Raw genomic sequence first — 13,773 nt, forward strand, 5'->3', positions numbered from 1 at the left:
GCTCCATCCTATTTGCAACCACCCTTCAGGTAGTAAAAGGCTACTAGTATGCATCATTCCCTTAGCATACAACCTACAAACACTATTTTGACTTTGGTACTAATCCCTAATCATCTTGAATTGTGAGCCATTTAAATTTAAAAAGCATAGGCTAGAGGCATTTTCAAAGGCAAAGAGTCTTCTGATTTACCAAATATATTTGTTTACACTTTTCACATTTGTAAAAATGTTGGCAGTTTATGTATTTCTTTAAAATAGCCAGAGTTTAAGAGCTAAATCCCAAACTACTTTAAACTTTAAACATTTTAAAAAGGTCCCAAAAATGCCACTTAGTAATGAAGCAAATACAAAACAGTATATTACCTCAACAGCCATAATTATAATAGCAGCTTTCTTTTTGATGGTAGAGTTAGCAGGAAGATTTGTTAAAGAATGAACACCCATTCCAAGACTACTGATAGGTGGAAGGTCCAGCCAATCAGGATCTCTTATTCCACCCATGCAATCTTTTGCCATTGGATAGATGGTACCATTTCCATCTCGAAGAATAATAGGAGACTCCTACAAAAAAAATGAAAAAACCCCACTTAAATTTTAAAAACACATTTTGTAAAGTATGTATTTCAGGCATCATGTAATATGCTTTCCCTCCTAAAGGCCTATTTCTACCAAGCTGCCAAGACGAAACCTCAAAATCTGAAACCATGTGTTATTCTTCACCCCTATCTTTTAGCTTTATAACCATAGATTTTCTAGAGGACATCTGCCCCCATCCCCTCTTCTTGAATGCCTGGAACATGCCAAGCATCTATACTGATATTGATATAGATATAGTAAAAAATCCTTGTTGAAATAAAACATGCATAGATCTTAGCAGGGGTATAGGCTGTATCCGTGTTGGTTTAAGGACATAGGCAGACAAGTTTCTTCAGGTAAAACTAGTATCTTTTATTAGACCAACTCAAATAATTGGAAAAAAATCTTTCCAAGTTTTCTGGTATAAATACCCTTCATCAGGCTGAGGAAACATCTGCAGTTGGTGCATGCTTTTCCCGGATAGGAAAGTTTTACCCGAAGAACCTTGTCTGCCTAGATCTTAATAGGACATCTGGACCTAATACCACTACACCTTCGTGAGAAAACCCAACAAAAAAACCCATAGAAAACAAACTTGAATTGACAAACGTCAAATCTCCACATTTTCAGAACTTCTGCCAATGCATGCATCTTTAGGTCCCATTGTGTATCTTTAGTAAAGCAGACAGTGAGTCTAAAAGAGATAACTGAAAATTATATTTCTGCTATCTTATTCTAAACTCTGATGTGCTGCAAGACTCAATATTAATTTATCTTTATACTACAGACAAGACATCACCAGGGGTGCACTGATGAAAAAAATTCTGGGCCAATATTGATGGCCAATTATTAACAAGCCATATCAGCTGATACCAATTCAACTGCCAATATGCAGCCCTGCATCTTGGAGAGCAGCATCCAGCTAGTATGTCTGCACAGGGGGGGCAAATGGAGAACCCCATGGTGAGGGAGGGAGGCTGGATCACCAGTAAGTGCTGCCCAGGTGGGGGGGGGAGGGGCAGCAGGGCAGGGGACAGCCGCAAGCGGCTCATCCAGGGAGGAAGTGGCTCCTTCTGCTGCACACATGGGGAGCACATACCCCCCAGATCTGCATGCAGGGCAAGAGCAAGCTGCTGCTGCAACCTAGAACAGCACTGGGCTCTTCACAGTGGGGAGGCAGAGTTGGGGCTGTGCTGGGGCAGGCAGCGCTGATGGGAGGGAGGGCTGCAGGGTAGGCTAAAGCCACCCCAAAATTCCCCATAGCTCCCCCAGTACTGCCACCGCCACATACCCCAAGCAGAGCCCAGGCCCACCCCTCCACCCGGAAGACTCTGGCTCTGCCCCACGCTGCAGAAGCATCCTACCCTTGCTGTGCACACAGATCCAGGGGCACGTGCCCTCAATGCCTCCCCCGGAAGTGCACGCAGTGGTGGGAGCCACCCCCACAAACACCCCTGTATGAGCTGCTCGCAGCTCTGTTCTCTGCTCCACCTCAGCCCGGCTGGGCAATGCCTGCCTGCCCCACTCCCTCCCTTACTGTGGGGGGCCTCGATCTGCCCCTTTGCTCCTCCCCAGACAGACTCTGCTCTCTAAGCTGCCAGGCTGGCTGTGTGCATGCATGCTCACAACATTTATTGGTGACATTATAGGCTATATCAGCCAGAAAAAGCTGATTGCCAATTAATGTCAATTTTCCTTTTATCTGTGCTGATACAATATGGACCGATGTATCAGTGCACCTCTAGGTGTCACCAAATCATAAACAGTGCAAAATCCACAGAAAAAAATGTGAAATTGCTATATTATTTAGCTTTAAATAATAAACAGCACTGAGAAAGAATGGATAGACTGTCTTTAACTCCTAACACTAAGGGCCCTGACAGATGTTACACTTATGATGCGATTAACTGGTTAATCATGTTTTAAGTAGCGACCTGGTTACATGTTCAATCCAATTAACGGAGTGATAAAATAAGGTATACATCAGAAAGTTATTACACAAAATGTGTTCTCAGCCTCCAGAGCCCTTCAAGGCTCCCATGTGCTCCAGAAGCTGGGATCCCGGATAGGCTGATGGGGTTAGATAAAAATCTATTTTCCTCCAAAAGAAAACTGAACACTGAAGCTTTCACTGAAACAGTTACCGTTTCCTCTAAAATGAAAACTTTGCAAGTTCTACCCTAAACTCAAAGTAGTCCAGGGTGAAACTAGCAATGCAATCTTCAAAAATTCCCTACTCTCCCATTTAAAAATCCAGCTCTAGCAAACCTTAAAGAGATATGCAGTATTAGCCCTGAAAGGACAACAATGCAAAAAGTTAAATTACTGAAAACATACAAACATACATACAAACCTGTCCAGCAGTAAAAATGGCAACACTTCTCTCATTCTGACCCAGGAAAGCAATGCTGCTGGTGGGGAAATTATTTTCCTGCTCAGCTTTTCCTGTAGCGAGGTCAAATATGCAATAGCGGACCCAGTTCCCAGTCTTGAGGACAGCATGAACTCCTTCAGCGACAAATAAAGAAAATATTAAAGCTTGTGGTGCAAGCATACTTTAAACAAGTCCAAACTACTGCACCTCTAATGCAGTTAGTGTGGACAATTACACTTTTTTTAAATGCATTCTGCAAAGAGAGAAAAATGCTTTTAAAGAGAAAATGAGGAATATTTTGAAAGTGACTTACCTTTTGAATCTACATTCACTGCTAGGATTTCTGTTTTTTCAGGAATACACAGCTTTTTAGGAGTCCTTTGGAAACAATCAGGAACTTTTGGAGTTCCACCAGTCTTTACTACCTAAAAACATAGGTTAGATGTCAATAAACACATAGTGCAAAGAAAACATACTAACATTTGAGTCTGGGTTTCCCTCCCCTTCTGCTCCACACAACATACCTGGAGCTCATCTATTCGGAGCAGTCTACAATCCTGGAGAAGAGAAGAAGGATCGGGATCTGAACCCGAAGTGCTCTGACAGTTTGTACTGCTGGATGTGCCTGGGAATTTCACAGCAACATATGCACCATCCACTTTTAGCACCTGTAAGCAGAAAGCACTGACTATTAATGCAAAGTTCTGAGAACTTGTCAGTCGTAGCCATGTTGGTCTAAAGCCACAGGCAGATGAGGTTTTGGGGGCAAAGGTCAATCTTGTATTAAACCAACTAAATAGTTGGGAAAATTTTTCTTTGCAAGCTTTCAGGGACAAACACCCTTCTTCAGGCACAGAGAGAATCTGCTGGTGTTGTGTTCTTCATGGTAAAAGAGAAGTCAATAATGTTTTGAGAGGAAACTCAGAAGTCTTTTTGATTCAATTCGATTAACCACAGCATAAAGGTTTGAAATTATTACTCTTAAAACTGAGGCTCCTGCTTATTAAGTGCAGGAGATTTAAATACAGGTTAGATAAATTTGTCTTGGATGAGATGAGGATAATCTTGTATTGAGCAAGGGGTTAGAGAAAGATGGCCTTTTGTGGTCCCTTCCAGCCCTACTTCAAGGCTTGCTCAGTGCTCTAGGAAAAAGCAGTGGCAAGCTCTCAACAATAAAATAGAGCAGCATATTTTCCTAAAGCAAATCTGTATGCTTAAGTCACTATTTTAAAAAAGTAGATTGCTTTTCACTCACTCCGTAAGTCAAAACACAAATAGAAGTAAGTGCAGGGTCCTTTAAATAAAGCTATTTTTAATATCCTGTGTCAAAATAAAAAAAAATGTGCATGAAAAGAAACTGGTCATTTAGAACTTATTTAGGAAAGCTGGGAAAGATACAAGCTCAATAAGGCATTTGAGAGACAGAAAAAGGGTGAGAGGTAAGCTTCTGAAATACAATCACCAAGGTAGCTTTGCGATTGACAGCTCAATATTGGCTGTTATACATCAAAAAGTAAGAGTGAGCCCCTAATGATGAATCAGGTATCTCTGGATGTGTTGATCCTCATATACAGAAAGTCCCAAGGGTGTGACCATGGATTTGCCTTCACAGAGAAGAAAAGTGATCAATGTAAGGTAGAGGCACAGCACAGGAAAAGTCAGCCTGGAGCAACTGTCTTACACACTCCCCTCCCCGTCTCTCGTAGGTTCTTGATTACAGGTTCAGGATTTAGAGATTGCAAGGAGCTGGGCAGTCCCATGGAGTGCAAATTGTTAGGGGAATGTTGCTCTTTAGAGTGTCAGTGAAGTTTGCTGCTGCTCAGGGACTTTCAACCTGGTTTTTTTTTGCTGCTGAAGCCCATGTCCAGAAGGGGAAAAAAACCCTAAATTCAGCAGCAAAAAATAGTCAGTCCAACCCCCCCTCTGCTACCCCCCAAGCAAGAGCAAGCTCCACTACTGCTCTGTAAAACTGATTCCCAGAATGCTTTGCACTCTATGAAACACCTGCTAGTAATTCAGGAAGGGAGGTCATGTGTCCCCAGATTTCTGTGCCTATAGTGGGACACAGGGCTGAAGCCTGGCCAGACTAGCACTTAGCAGGAGCCACCTCCACAGCCCAGGAAGTGGGACCTGGTACAGGACGGTGAAGTGGAGCAGGGAAGCTTGGTGCTGTCATAGCCACAAGCATTCCACCACTATGGCTGCCAAGGTGAAGTGCCCCCTGCCTGCCTGGCAGCAGCAAGGGGGTGGGGGGCACAACTCCACACTACCTCACCTTGGCCACTATGGTGGTGTGGCTGGTGCTGAGCTTCCAGTGGTGACAGAGTTGTCTCTCCCTGCTGCTGCCATGTGAGCAGAGGGTACCTTTACCTTGGCAGCTATGGCAGTACAGAGCTCCCTCCCATAATGGGTCCTGCCTGCTGGGCTCCTATCCAGTGGTGGTCCAGCCAGGCTGCAGCCCCATGCCCCACTGTGGATGCAGAAATCTGAGGTGGTTGGGGGGCACATGTCCCCATATACCCCCCCAACCCATTGCCTATGTCCACAACCCCTCTGCCCCATAACACTGGAGGGCTGGGGCCTGGGGGGCAGCAGGTCACAAGTGAGGAATACCAGCAGGGCCACATGGTTACAGGCTGGCAGCCCTGATTTTCCACGATAAAAAAAAACCAAATCAAACACCAAAACATTTATTTTATTATGACTGAGGCACTAGTAGACTTCCAAATTGCTTTAAAATTTGTAAATATATCAATAAAACATTTCGTTCAACTGATACCTACCTACCCACACACATATTAGTGGTGTTTCATTTTAATCATAGAAAAAAAAGATTAGGGTTTTTTTTAAATCAGAAGTTTGAATTTTTATCAGAGAATTTTGATGTTTTAAACAGAGAAAACTAGGATCTCTTGCTTATAGCCTTCTTTCCAGAGATTGAGATCAATAAAAACACGTTGAAACAATTTTCCAGAGGCACTTGTGCACCAGATCGGAGATGATCTCTTACCATCTCTGAGATGTAGACAGCAAAGAGAAGTGCTCAAAGGCCTCCAGAGTCTTTCCTTAAATGGTAATTTGAGGAGTGGGATCACATCTGTGGCCTGGAGCAGGTTGATAGAGGACTTTAGTCTTCTCAATATTGAGAGAGACTCTAAGTTCAGTAGGCTTCTGCAGTCTGGAAGTACAGTGTAGTCTGGAGGTTTTCCTCAGTGTGCACAAGGATGGCATAGTCATCAGCATATTGAAGATCAAGGATGGTTGTTTTGAATACTTTGGTCTGAATGAAAATGTCCATGTTGATGAGCCCTCGTCTGTTCAGTATTCAATGGCAATTCCAGAAAGGAGACAGTCGTTAATGAAGACCAGGATGACATTAAAAAAAAAGGGAGAACAGAATTGGGGTGATGACATCCTTGCTTGACCCCAGTTTGGATGATAAATGAATTTCTCTGATCTGCTACAAAGAATGTCTCAGTCATCCAGTCTTTGAGAAGCTTCCAGACCTTGATGTATTTTTCAGAGTAATTAAATGTGATCAGTTCTTTCCACGGGGCTTCACAACTGACAGTGTCAAAGGCCTTAGTAAGGTTAACGAAAGCCAAAGTGCATTTTTTACCTTCTAACCTACTCACCAGTAGACAGCTCAGCCCAGATCATTATTGCACAAATCACTCAACATAAGGATTTACCCTTCACCCTCCTAGTAGATATGTACGAAAAAAATCAAGCATAAAGGAACAATAAATTAAGACACCTAGAACAACAAATTAAGACTATGAAAAAGGCTGAATTTTCATTCTGTGCACTACAGGCAGACATAGGTAGTTAGTCTATGAGGTGCATATCTGCCATGTTCCTTTTGCAGACCAAGTTAAGTGAGAGTACTTTTTAAGGCGGTTATCTAAGCAAATACTCCAAAATCCAAGCAAAGCTAAAAATTTATTGCACCTACAGAAATAATATAATCCAACCTGCAGACCAAGCTTTGTCACAGTCAATCTAATTTGTGTCTTCACCCAAAACAAAGCCAGAAGAAACTTTTGTTTTAGAAACCAAGACTATAGAAATATCTCACCCAATCCAAGTGAAGTCTGGTGGACTGAAGCTATTTGGGGAGGCTTTGGACTGTGCTAATGGAAAAACTCAGACCAAAAGTAACTGCAGTTGCCAAAGAACATAAGACAACTCCAACCCAAGTTTCCTACTCTTTATCTAACAGCTGGTTCCAAGAGCCAAAGCAGAAAACTCAGAGACTAATATTAGTAAACAGGTCTCTTAAAGGAAATGAGAAAAATGTTATTGCCCTTGGTCTTTTGAAATCAGCAAAACAACAGTGAAAGTCTGCTATTCCAATCCGCTCTCTCACTAGTTCCTCGGTATATCAGGCTCCTTGTCACTAAATGCCACTGAAGCAATAGTTCTGCAGGCTGTAGGTTGCCAAAACCTGCATTAAGTGATCAAAAGGTTCTTTCCTTTATTTTTTTAAATATTCTATTTATAGTTTTACTTTTAGAAGTACCCTTCATGTTATTATGCCACCCAATAGTTTTTTAGACCAATTTAGGTATAAAACTTTTTGGCAAAAATTTTCTCCTAGTAGTCCTGACAGATGGGCCCTTCCTAATAGCAACTAGTGGACATTTACATTTCAAAAACTTGAGACAAAACAAGATGGCTATACTAGTCCAATTATGCACACAATAAAATGTCTGTAAAAATGCAATAAAACCTCATTTCTGATTCCTGTGCAATAACATCTGGTGTCCTCCAAAACTGAAGCACCATCACAGAAACAGTGAGACTGCACCTGTTCTGATCATTACAATATAAAGAGAAAAGACAGCAAGATGAAAAAGAGATTAAGTGGCTTGCCTAGAGCTACAGTAGGTCAGTGCAAAGAGAGAAACAGAACCCGTCTCTCAACTCGCAGCCCAGTTTCCTATTCACTAGATTGTAATGACACTCTGTAATGGCACCCTGCAACGGTTTTAAGAGCTGTTTAAAGTGGCTCTAGAAAGCAGGGTTGCCCTCTATGCCCACAATGTGGGCAAAAATTATATGAAGTCATTCAACATCAATGTAGAAACCTGGGAGAAGTGCACAGAATCCTATCTAATCTGGAGGGAACAACTGGCACTGGGTACAGCACAACATGAAGCAGCTTTGATCCAGGGGATAGAAGCAAAGCAAGAAAAAAAAAAAAGCAGCATGAACTCCAACTCAGACAACATATAGATCTGTAAAACTTGTAACAAGCTGTGTCACTCTCGAATTGGGCCTGTCAGCCACAAACACATTCATCAGGCACTGACTAGACCTCTTATGTATACATCATGAACCAAAGGATTGACAGTTGCCTTCTAAACTGCTCAAATTCCTCTGCAGCAGACAAGACAGTGAAAATTCATCACTGAATCCTCCTCCTTCAAAGATGCTTGGAGGGTCCAACTTCCCAGGTCTCCAGATTTTGAGATGTATTAGACAAGTGAATACCCAAAACCTAGTCAACTCCAACTGGTATCTCATCCCATTCCCATAAATAAATTAAGAGTCTGTGACACAGATGTTCACACCGTCCAGTGAGCAGCAAATTGGCTTAGCAGTCACACCCAGAAAGTGGTAGTAGATGGGTGGATATTGACCTGGAAGGATGTGGGTAGTGGGGTCCCACAGGGTTCGGTCCTTAGACCGGTACTCTTCAATATCTTCATCAGTAACTTGGATGTGGGCATGAAGTGTACTCTGTCCAAGTTTGCAGATGATACTAAATTGTGGGGTGAAGTGCACACTCCGGAGGGTAGGGAAAGATTGCAGGCAGACCTGGACAGGTTAGAAAACGGGCAGTACACAATAGGCTGCAGTACAACAAGGACAAATGCAGAGTGCTGCACCTAGGGCACAAAAATATCCAGCGTACCTACTGGCTGGGAAGTGACCCTCTCAGCAGCAAAGAAGAAGAAAGGGATCTTGAAGTCATAGTGGACTCCAAGATGAACGAGTCGTCAGCGTGACAACATCAAAGCTAACCGCACTTTATCATGCATCAGCAGTTGCACGACAAATAGATCCAAGGAGGTGATACTTCCCCTCTATGTGGCACTGGCCACACCACAGTTGGAGTACTGAGTCCAGTTTTGGGTGCCATACTTCAAGAAGGATGTTGATAAACTGGAGAGGGTCCAGAGGAGGGCTACTCGTATGGTTAGGGGCTTACAGGACAAGCCCTACGAGGCACTGTATGCGGCACTGGTCAGGCCGCAGCTGGAGTACTGCATCCAGTTCTGGGTGCCACACTTCAAGAGGGACGTGGACGATATGGAAAGAGTCCAGAGGAGGGCCACTCGTATGATCAGGGGTCAGCAGGGCAAGCCTTATGAGGAGAGGCTACGGGACCTGAACCTGTTTAGCCTCCACAAGAGAAGGTTAAGGGGGGACCTTGTGGCCTGCTACAAACTGGTCAGGGGGGATCAGCAGGTATTGGGGGAGTCCCTGTTCCCCCGTGCGCTGCCAGGAGTGACCAGGAATAACGGTCACAAGCTGGCGGAGGGTAGGTTTAGATTAGATATTAGGAGGCGCTACTTCACAGTCAGGGTGGCTAGGGCCTGGAACCGGCTTCCAGGGGAAGTGGTGCAGGCTCCTAGCCTAGGGATTTTTAAAAGGAAGTTAGATGAGCACCTTGCCGGGGTCATCTGACCCCGGTGCTCTTTCCTGCCAAGGCAGGGGGTCGGACTAGATGATCTACCTAGGTCCCTTCCGACTCTAGCTACTATGAAACTATGAGAGACTGAGGGACCTGGATCTCTCCACAGCCTCCGCAAGACATGGTTGAGAGGTGATCTTGTGGCTGCCTACAAATTCATTATGGGGATGCAGCAAGGGATTGCAGATGCTCTGTTCACCAGGCCACCTCTTGGGATAACAAGGAACAATGGTCGCAAACTGACAGAGAGCAGATTTAGGCTAGATATCAGGAAAAACTTCTTCATGGTAAGAGTGGCCGAAATTTGGAATGGGCTTCCAAGGGAGGTGGTACTCTCCCCTACCTTGGGGTCTTTAAGAGAAGGCTGGATAGGCATCTGGCCGGGGTCATGTGACCCCAGCACTCTTTCCTGCCATAGCAGGGGGTCGAACTCTGTGTGCTGAGGTCCCTTCCAACCCTAGCATCTATGAATCTATGGTAACAGGGTCCTTCCCTAGCAGGCACAAGTTGTTTTTTTTTCCTTAAATAGAGTGGGAAGTAGCCCAATTCCCTGTAGTTTATTGGAAATTGTGCTACTTCCCCTGTAAGCTTGAAAGTCCTGCCCAGCTGACTTGTCCATCCCGACCAGTTTCATAAAGCCAGAACCAAAGCAGTGAAGGAGGCAAAGTGGAGTAGAGAACAAAGAATGTTCCTCCTCTTGGAGTTCTTGATCCCATCTCAAAGTCTACCAGACAGGAGCTCTGGGACCTGGTTTCTTTATTTAAAGAATGAAATGCCCTGATGCTGACAACAGCTATTTACTAAAACATTACATAAAATTATTACCATTCACCAGCAAACATATAGTTGACTCAGAAGCTTGTCATTTTGATTTTAATTTAATTTTCAATATCTCATTTCAGCAACAGAGTTGCCTAAGCAAATGTTCAGGCCTTAGTTTAAAAACAAAATGCTGTTTCTGGTCCACCATGATTTTACTGGATTGACTATGACAGTATCATTTCTTTACACTGCAAGACTTTGAGCAATGCTAAGTCTTTGCATCTTTCCTGTTAAGCATGACACAAGTCCCCCCACAAAATTTCCTTCAGATTCAAGGTTTATTTTTTATTTAACAGTTATATCAAGAAGGAACAACTAAAAAAAACTCCAGTTGGACACAATTCAGCTCATCTAGGAAAGGTTAAAAATGAAAACGAAACAAACCTTGCCAACAGGAACATTCTTAACATCTTCTACAAACACAACTTCCCTAAGAGACCATTGTTCTTCGTTCACTTTCTCCTCTTCTTTTGGAGCAGGAGTAGACCGTCTTCGTTCTGAAACAAAGGCGCATGTACCAAGAAAATTAAGGCTTGAAATTAATTAAAGAGGCATATCGGCAGATACCAATCTGATTTCTGACACAGCTGCCTCCACCTGTTAAGTCCAGTGTGGTGGAAGGGGAGGGGAGATCAACACCCCCCCCGGCAGTGAGGTAGGGGGCAGGGGCAGGCACTGCCCAGGTGGGTGAGGGGGAGACAGAGCCAGAGCCATGGCTCGTTGGGGGGTGGGAGGGCAGCTCCTGCCACTGCTTGCACCCTAGAAGGGCGGGGCAGGCTGCACCTGAAGCTCTTCTCAGCACTGGCTGGGCTCGGAGTAGGCGCCAGTGGCACTGGGAGGATACTGCATCCACCTTAAATTTCACCCCTGCTCTGCTCCCAGCGCTGCCACCGCCAGCTGCAGCCTCAGCTCTTCCCAGCGCAAGTGAAGGCAGGGCGTTGAGCCAGCAGCCCCAGCAGCTGAAGACAGCAACACTGAGTGGAGCGGCAGTGAAATTTGGGGTGGATGCACCATCCTCCCAGCACTACTGGCACCCACTCCAAGCCCAGCCCCTGCCAAGAAGAGCCCTGCACAGCCAGGGCTGTGCAGGGCTCTTACTGGCAGCCTGCCCCACCCCATGCAGATCCAGGGGCACATGCCCTCCCCCCTCCCCCTGGTGCCCTCCCTATGTGCCTCTGTAAATGTGTCTAAATACTAAAATTAAATATCAAATAAAGTTCACTCCATGTAATTTTAAAACTACCTAAATTCAGAGTTGACTAATATTATCCAGCAATTATACTTGATGGGTGTGGTATTAAAAATACCAACTAGTAAATCTGTTCTATGATCAACAAAACTAGATAAACATGAGCTTTATGAAAGACTAAAGAGAAAAATATCTATTAAAGCAACAACTTACTTAGCCACGTGTGTTTAATACATACATTACACTAAGTATTAATGTACAAAAAATTGTTCTTGTAATATTAATATAATTGTGCTAAAGTAATTAAAACTCTGACTTTAGTACAAGATCTTTCATTCAGTTATGTTAAAAATGTAGTCCATTTTATGACAGCCCTGCAAGAAATTCCTCACTAGCCTGGGATAAATAATATTTTTGATAGGTGACAATGTTACCATGGCAAAGATGGAAAACTGATTTTGTACCTGGGCTTGTAAAGTGTTCCTGGAAGAGCAACAAGATTATCATAGAAATCTTTATTTTTAAAAACAGGTGGTTAGCTACATTATTAAGAGAAAAAGGCCTTTAATATGGTCAAGTTAATATGAATTAATGGTTCTCAAATTGTAGGTACATGTACAAATTTAAGCATTGGAGCCAAAAATGAGGCTAATTTATAGTTTTAGTATCAGAGTAAGAATTTCTCTAACTGGTGGAGGAGGGGAGCAAACAAAGGCTGAACAGGATGCCCAGGGCTGTCAGGGGGGGCAGACGGCAGCAAATCGGGGTGACCACCCCGAGCCCCATGCTTTGGGGGGGCCCCCCACAGAGTGGGATGGAGCAGTGGCTCCGCGTCAAGCTGCTTGCTACCCCCACCTTCAGGTCCGGGGCCTGTGAGATCAGAATGGGGACGGGACCCCGCAAGGGCCAACTTGCCTCCAAAAAAACAAATTCCCTCTGTTCCCTTTCCCCACACCTCCCATTCTGAAAACAGCTCGAGGCTGGGAGGCAGCAAAAAACACAAGTTACAGAAGACATTCTGTTTTGAAATGTCTTCATCTGACCCTTCATGCAATGAAGGTTCAAATTTTGACCGGATCGGCCATTTCTGAAGCTGTCTCCAGTTGTGTATTTGTGTTCAGTCACAACTACAAGCTGCTTTCTGTGACCTGATCAGGCAAAAACTGGCACCTCCATCTCCACCCCCGAGTTTTAATCCAGTACAGTAAGTCTTAAACATCTACTAACTGTTGACATAGGCCACAAAAACAGCTCTCCAATACACACGCAGTACTGAACTTTTAAATGGTTAGACCTGCATACATTCACATGTGTACATTCACATATCCATGGGAGAAGTTTCTCAGTAAAATGCTAATCTAACTGGAAGTTTGCCCATGTTCAAGTTCAGCTATATGTGCAAAATACATACAATTCTGTTAATTTTGACATAAAGTATGTTTCTACACTCCTGCATAAATCAGAAGTGGCTGAATGGAGTTTAGCCAGTTTTTTTAAAATACAAATCACCTCAAGGCTAGAATCAAGCTAAATTATTTTAAAATGTGTTAACCATGAATCCAAATTTATAAATGAAAATGCCAACATAGCTTTAAACTCTAGGATTCCTATCAAAATGCTTATCTTGTGAAAAAGACATTAATTATCATGGTTTCATAGTTGATAGGGTCAGAAGCGACCTGAGCAGATCATCAAGTCCGACCCCCTGCTAGGGGGTCTATGGGCAGGAAAGAATTCCAGGGTCAAATGACTCCAGCTAGGTGATTATCCAGCCTCCTTTTAAAGTCCCCCAGGGTAGGAGTGAGCACCACTTCCCTTGGAAGTTAGTTCCAGATCCTAGCTGCCCTGACTGTGAAGTAGTGCCTCCTGATGTCTAGCCTGAACCTACTCTCATTCAACTTGTGGCTGTTATTCCTAGTTACTCTCAGTAGTGCTCAGGGGAACAGAGACTCTCCCATTCCCCACTGGTCCCCCCGATAAGTTTCTAGACAGCCATCAGATCCCCTCTCAGCCTTCTCTTGTGGAGGCTAAACAGGTTCAGGTCCTGTAGCCTCTCCTCACAGGGCCTGCCCTGCTGCCCCCCTGATCATGCAAGTGGCCCTCCTTTGG

At 43.9% G+C, this 13,773-nt stretch overlaps 1 protein-coding gene across 10 annotated transcripts in view; it reads right to left on the bottom strand.

Moving 5' to 3' along the window:
- The window catches only part of UBR5 (ubiquitin protein ligase E3 component n-recognin 5), a 143,829-nt gene that overhangs the window by 52,045 nt on the left and 78,011 nt on the right, over positions 1–13,773 (bottom strand). For all 10 annotated transcript variants that reach the window (XM_090040461.1, XM_090040458.1, XM_090040457.1 and 7 more), the window contains 5 exons: positions 10,860–10,972; positions 3,475–3,618; positions 3,264–3,375; positions 2,930–3,084; positions 364–561 (listed from right to left, as the gene is read on the bottom strand). In XM_090040461.1, coding sequence (XP_089896587.1) covers positions 364–561; positions 2,930–3,084; positions 3,264–3,375; positions 3,475–3,618; positions 10,860–10,972 — 722 coding nt within the window. The remainder of the gene's footprint in view (positions 1–363; positions 562–2,929; positions 3,085–3,263; positions 3,376–3,474; positions 3,619–10,859; positions 10,973–13,773) is intronic.

Source organism: Crocodylus siamensis, chromosome 3 (assembly GCF_052110815.1).
Source record: "Crocodylus siamensis isolate JL-2025a chromosome 3, ASM5211081v1, whole genome shotgun sequence".
Taxonomy (NCBI): domain Eukaryota; kingdom Metazoa; phylum Chordata; order Crocodylia; family Crocodylidae; genus Crocodylus; species Crocodylus siamensis.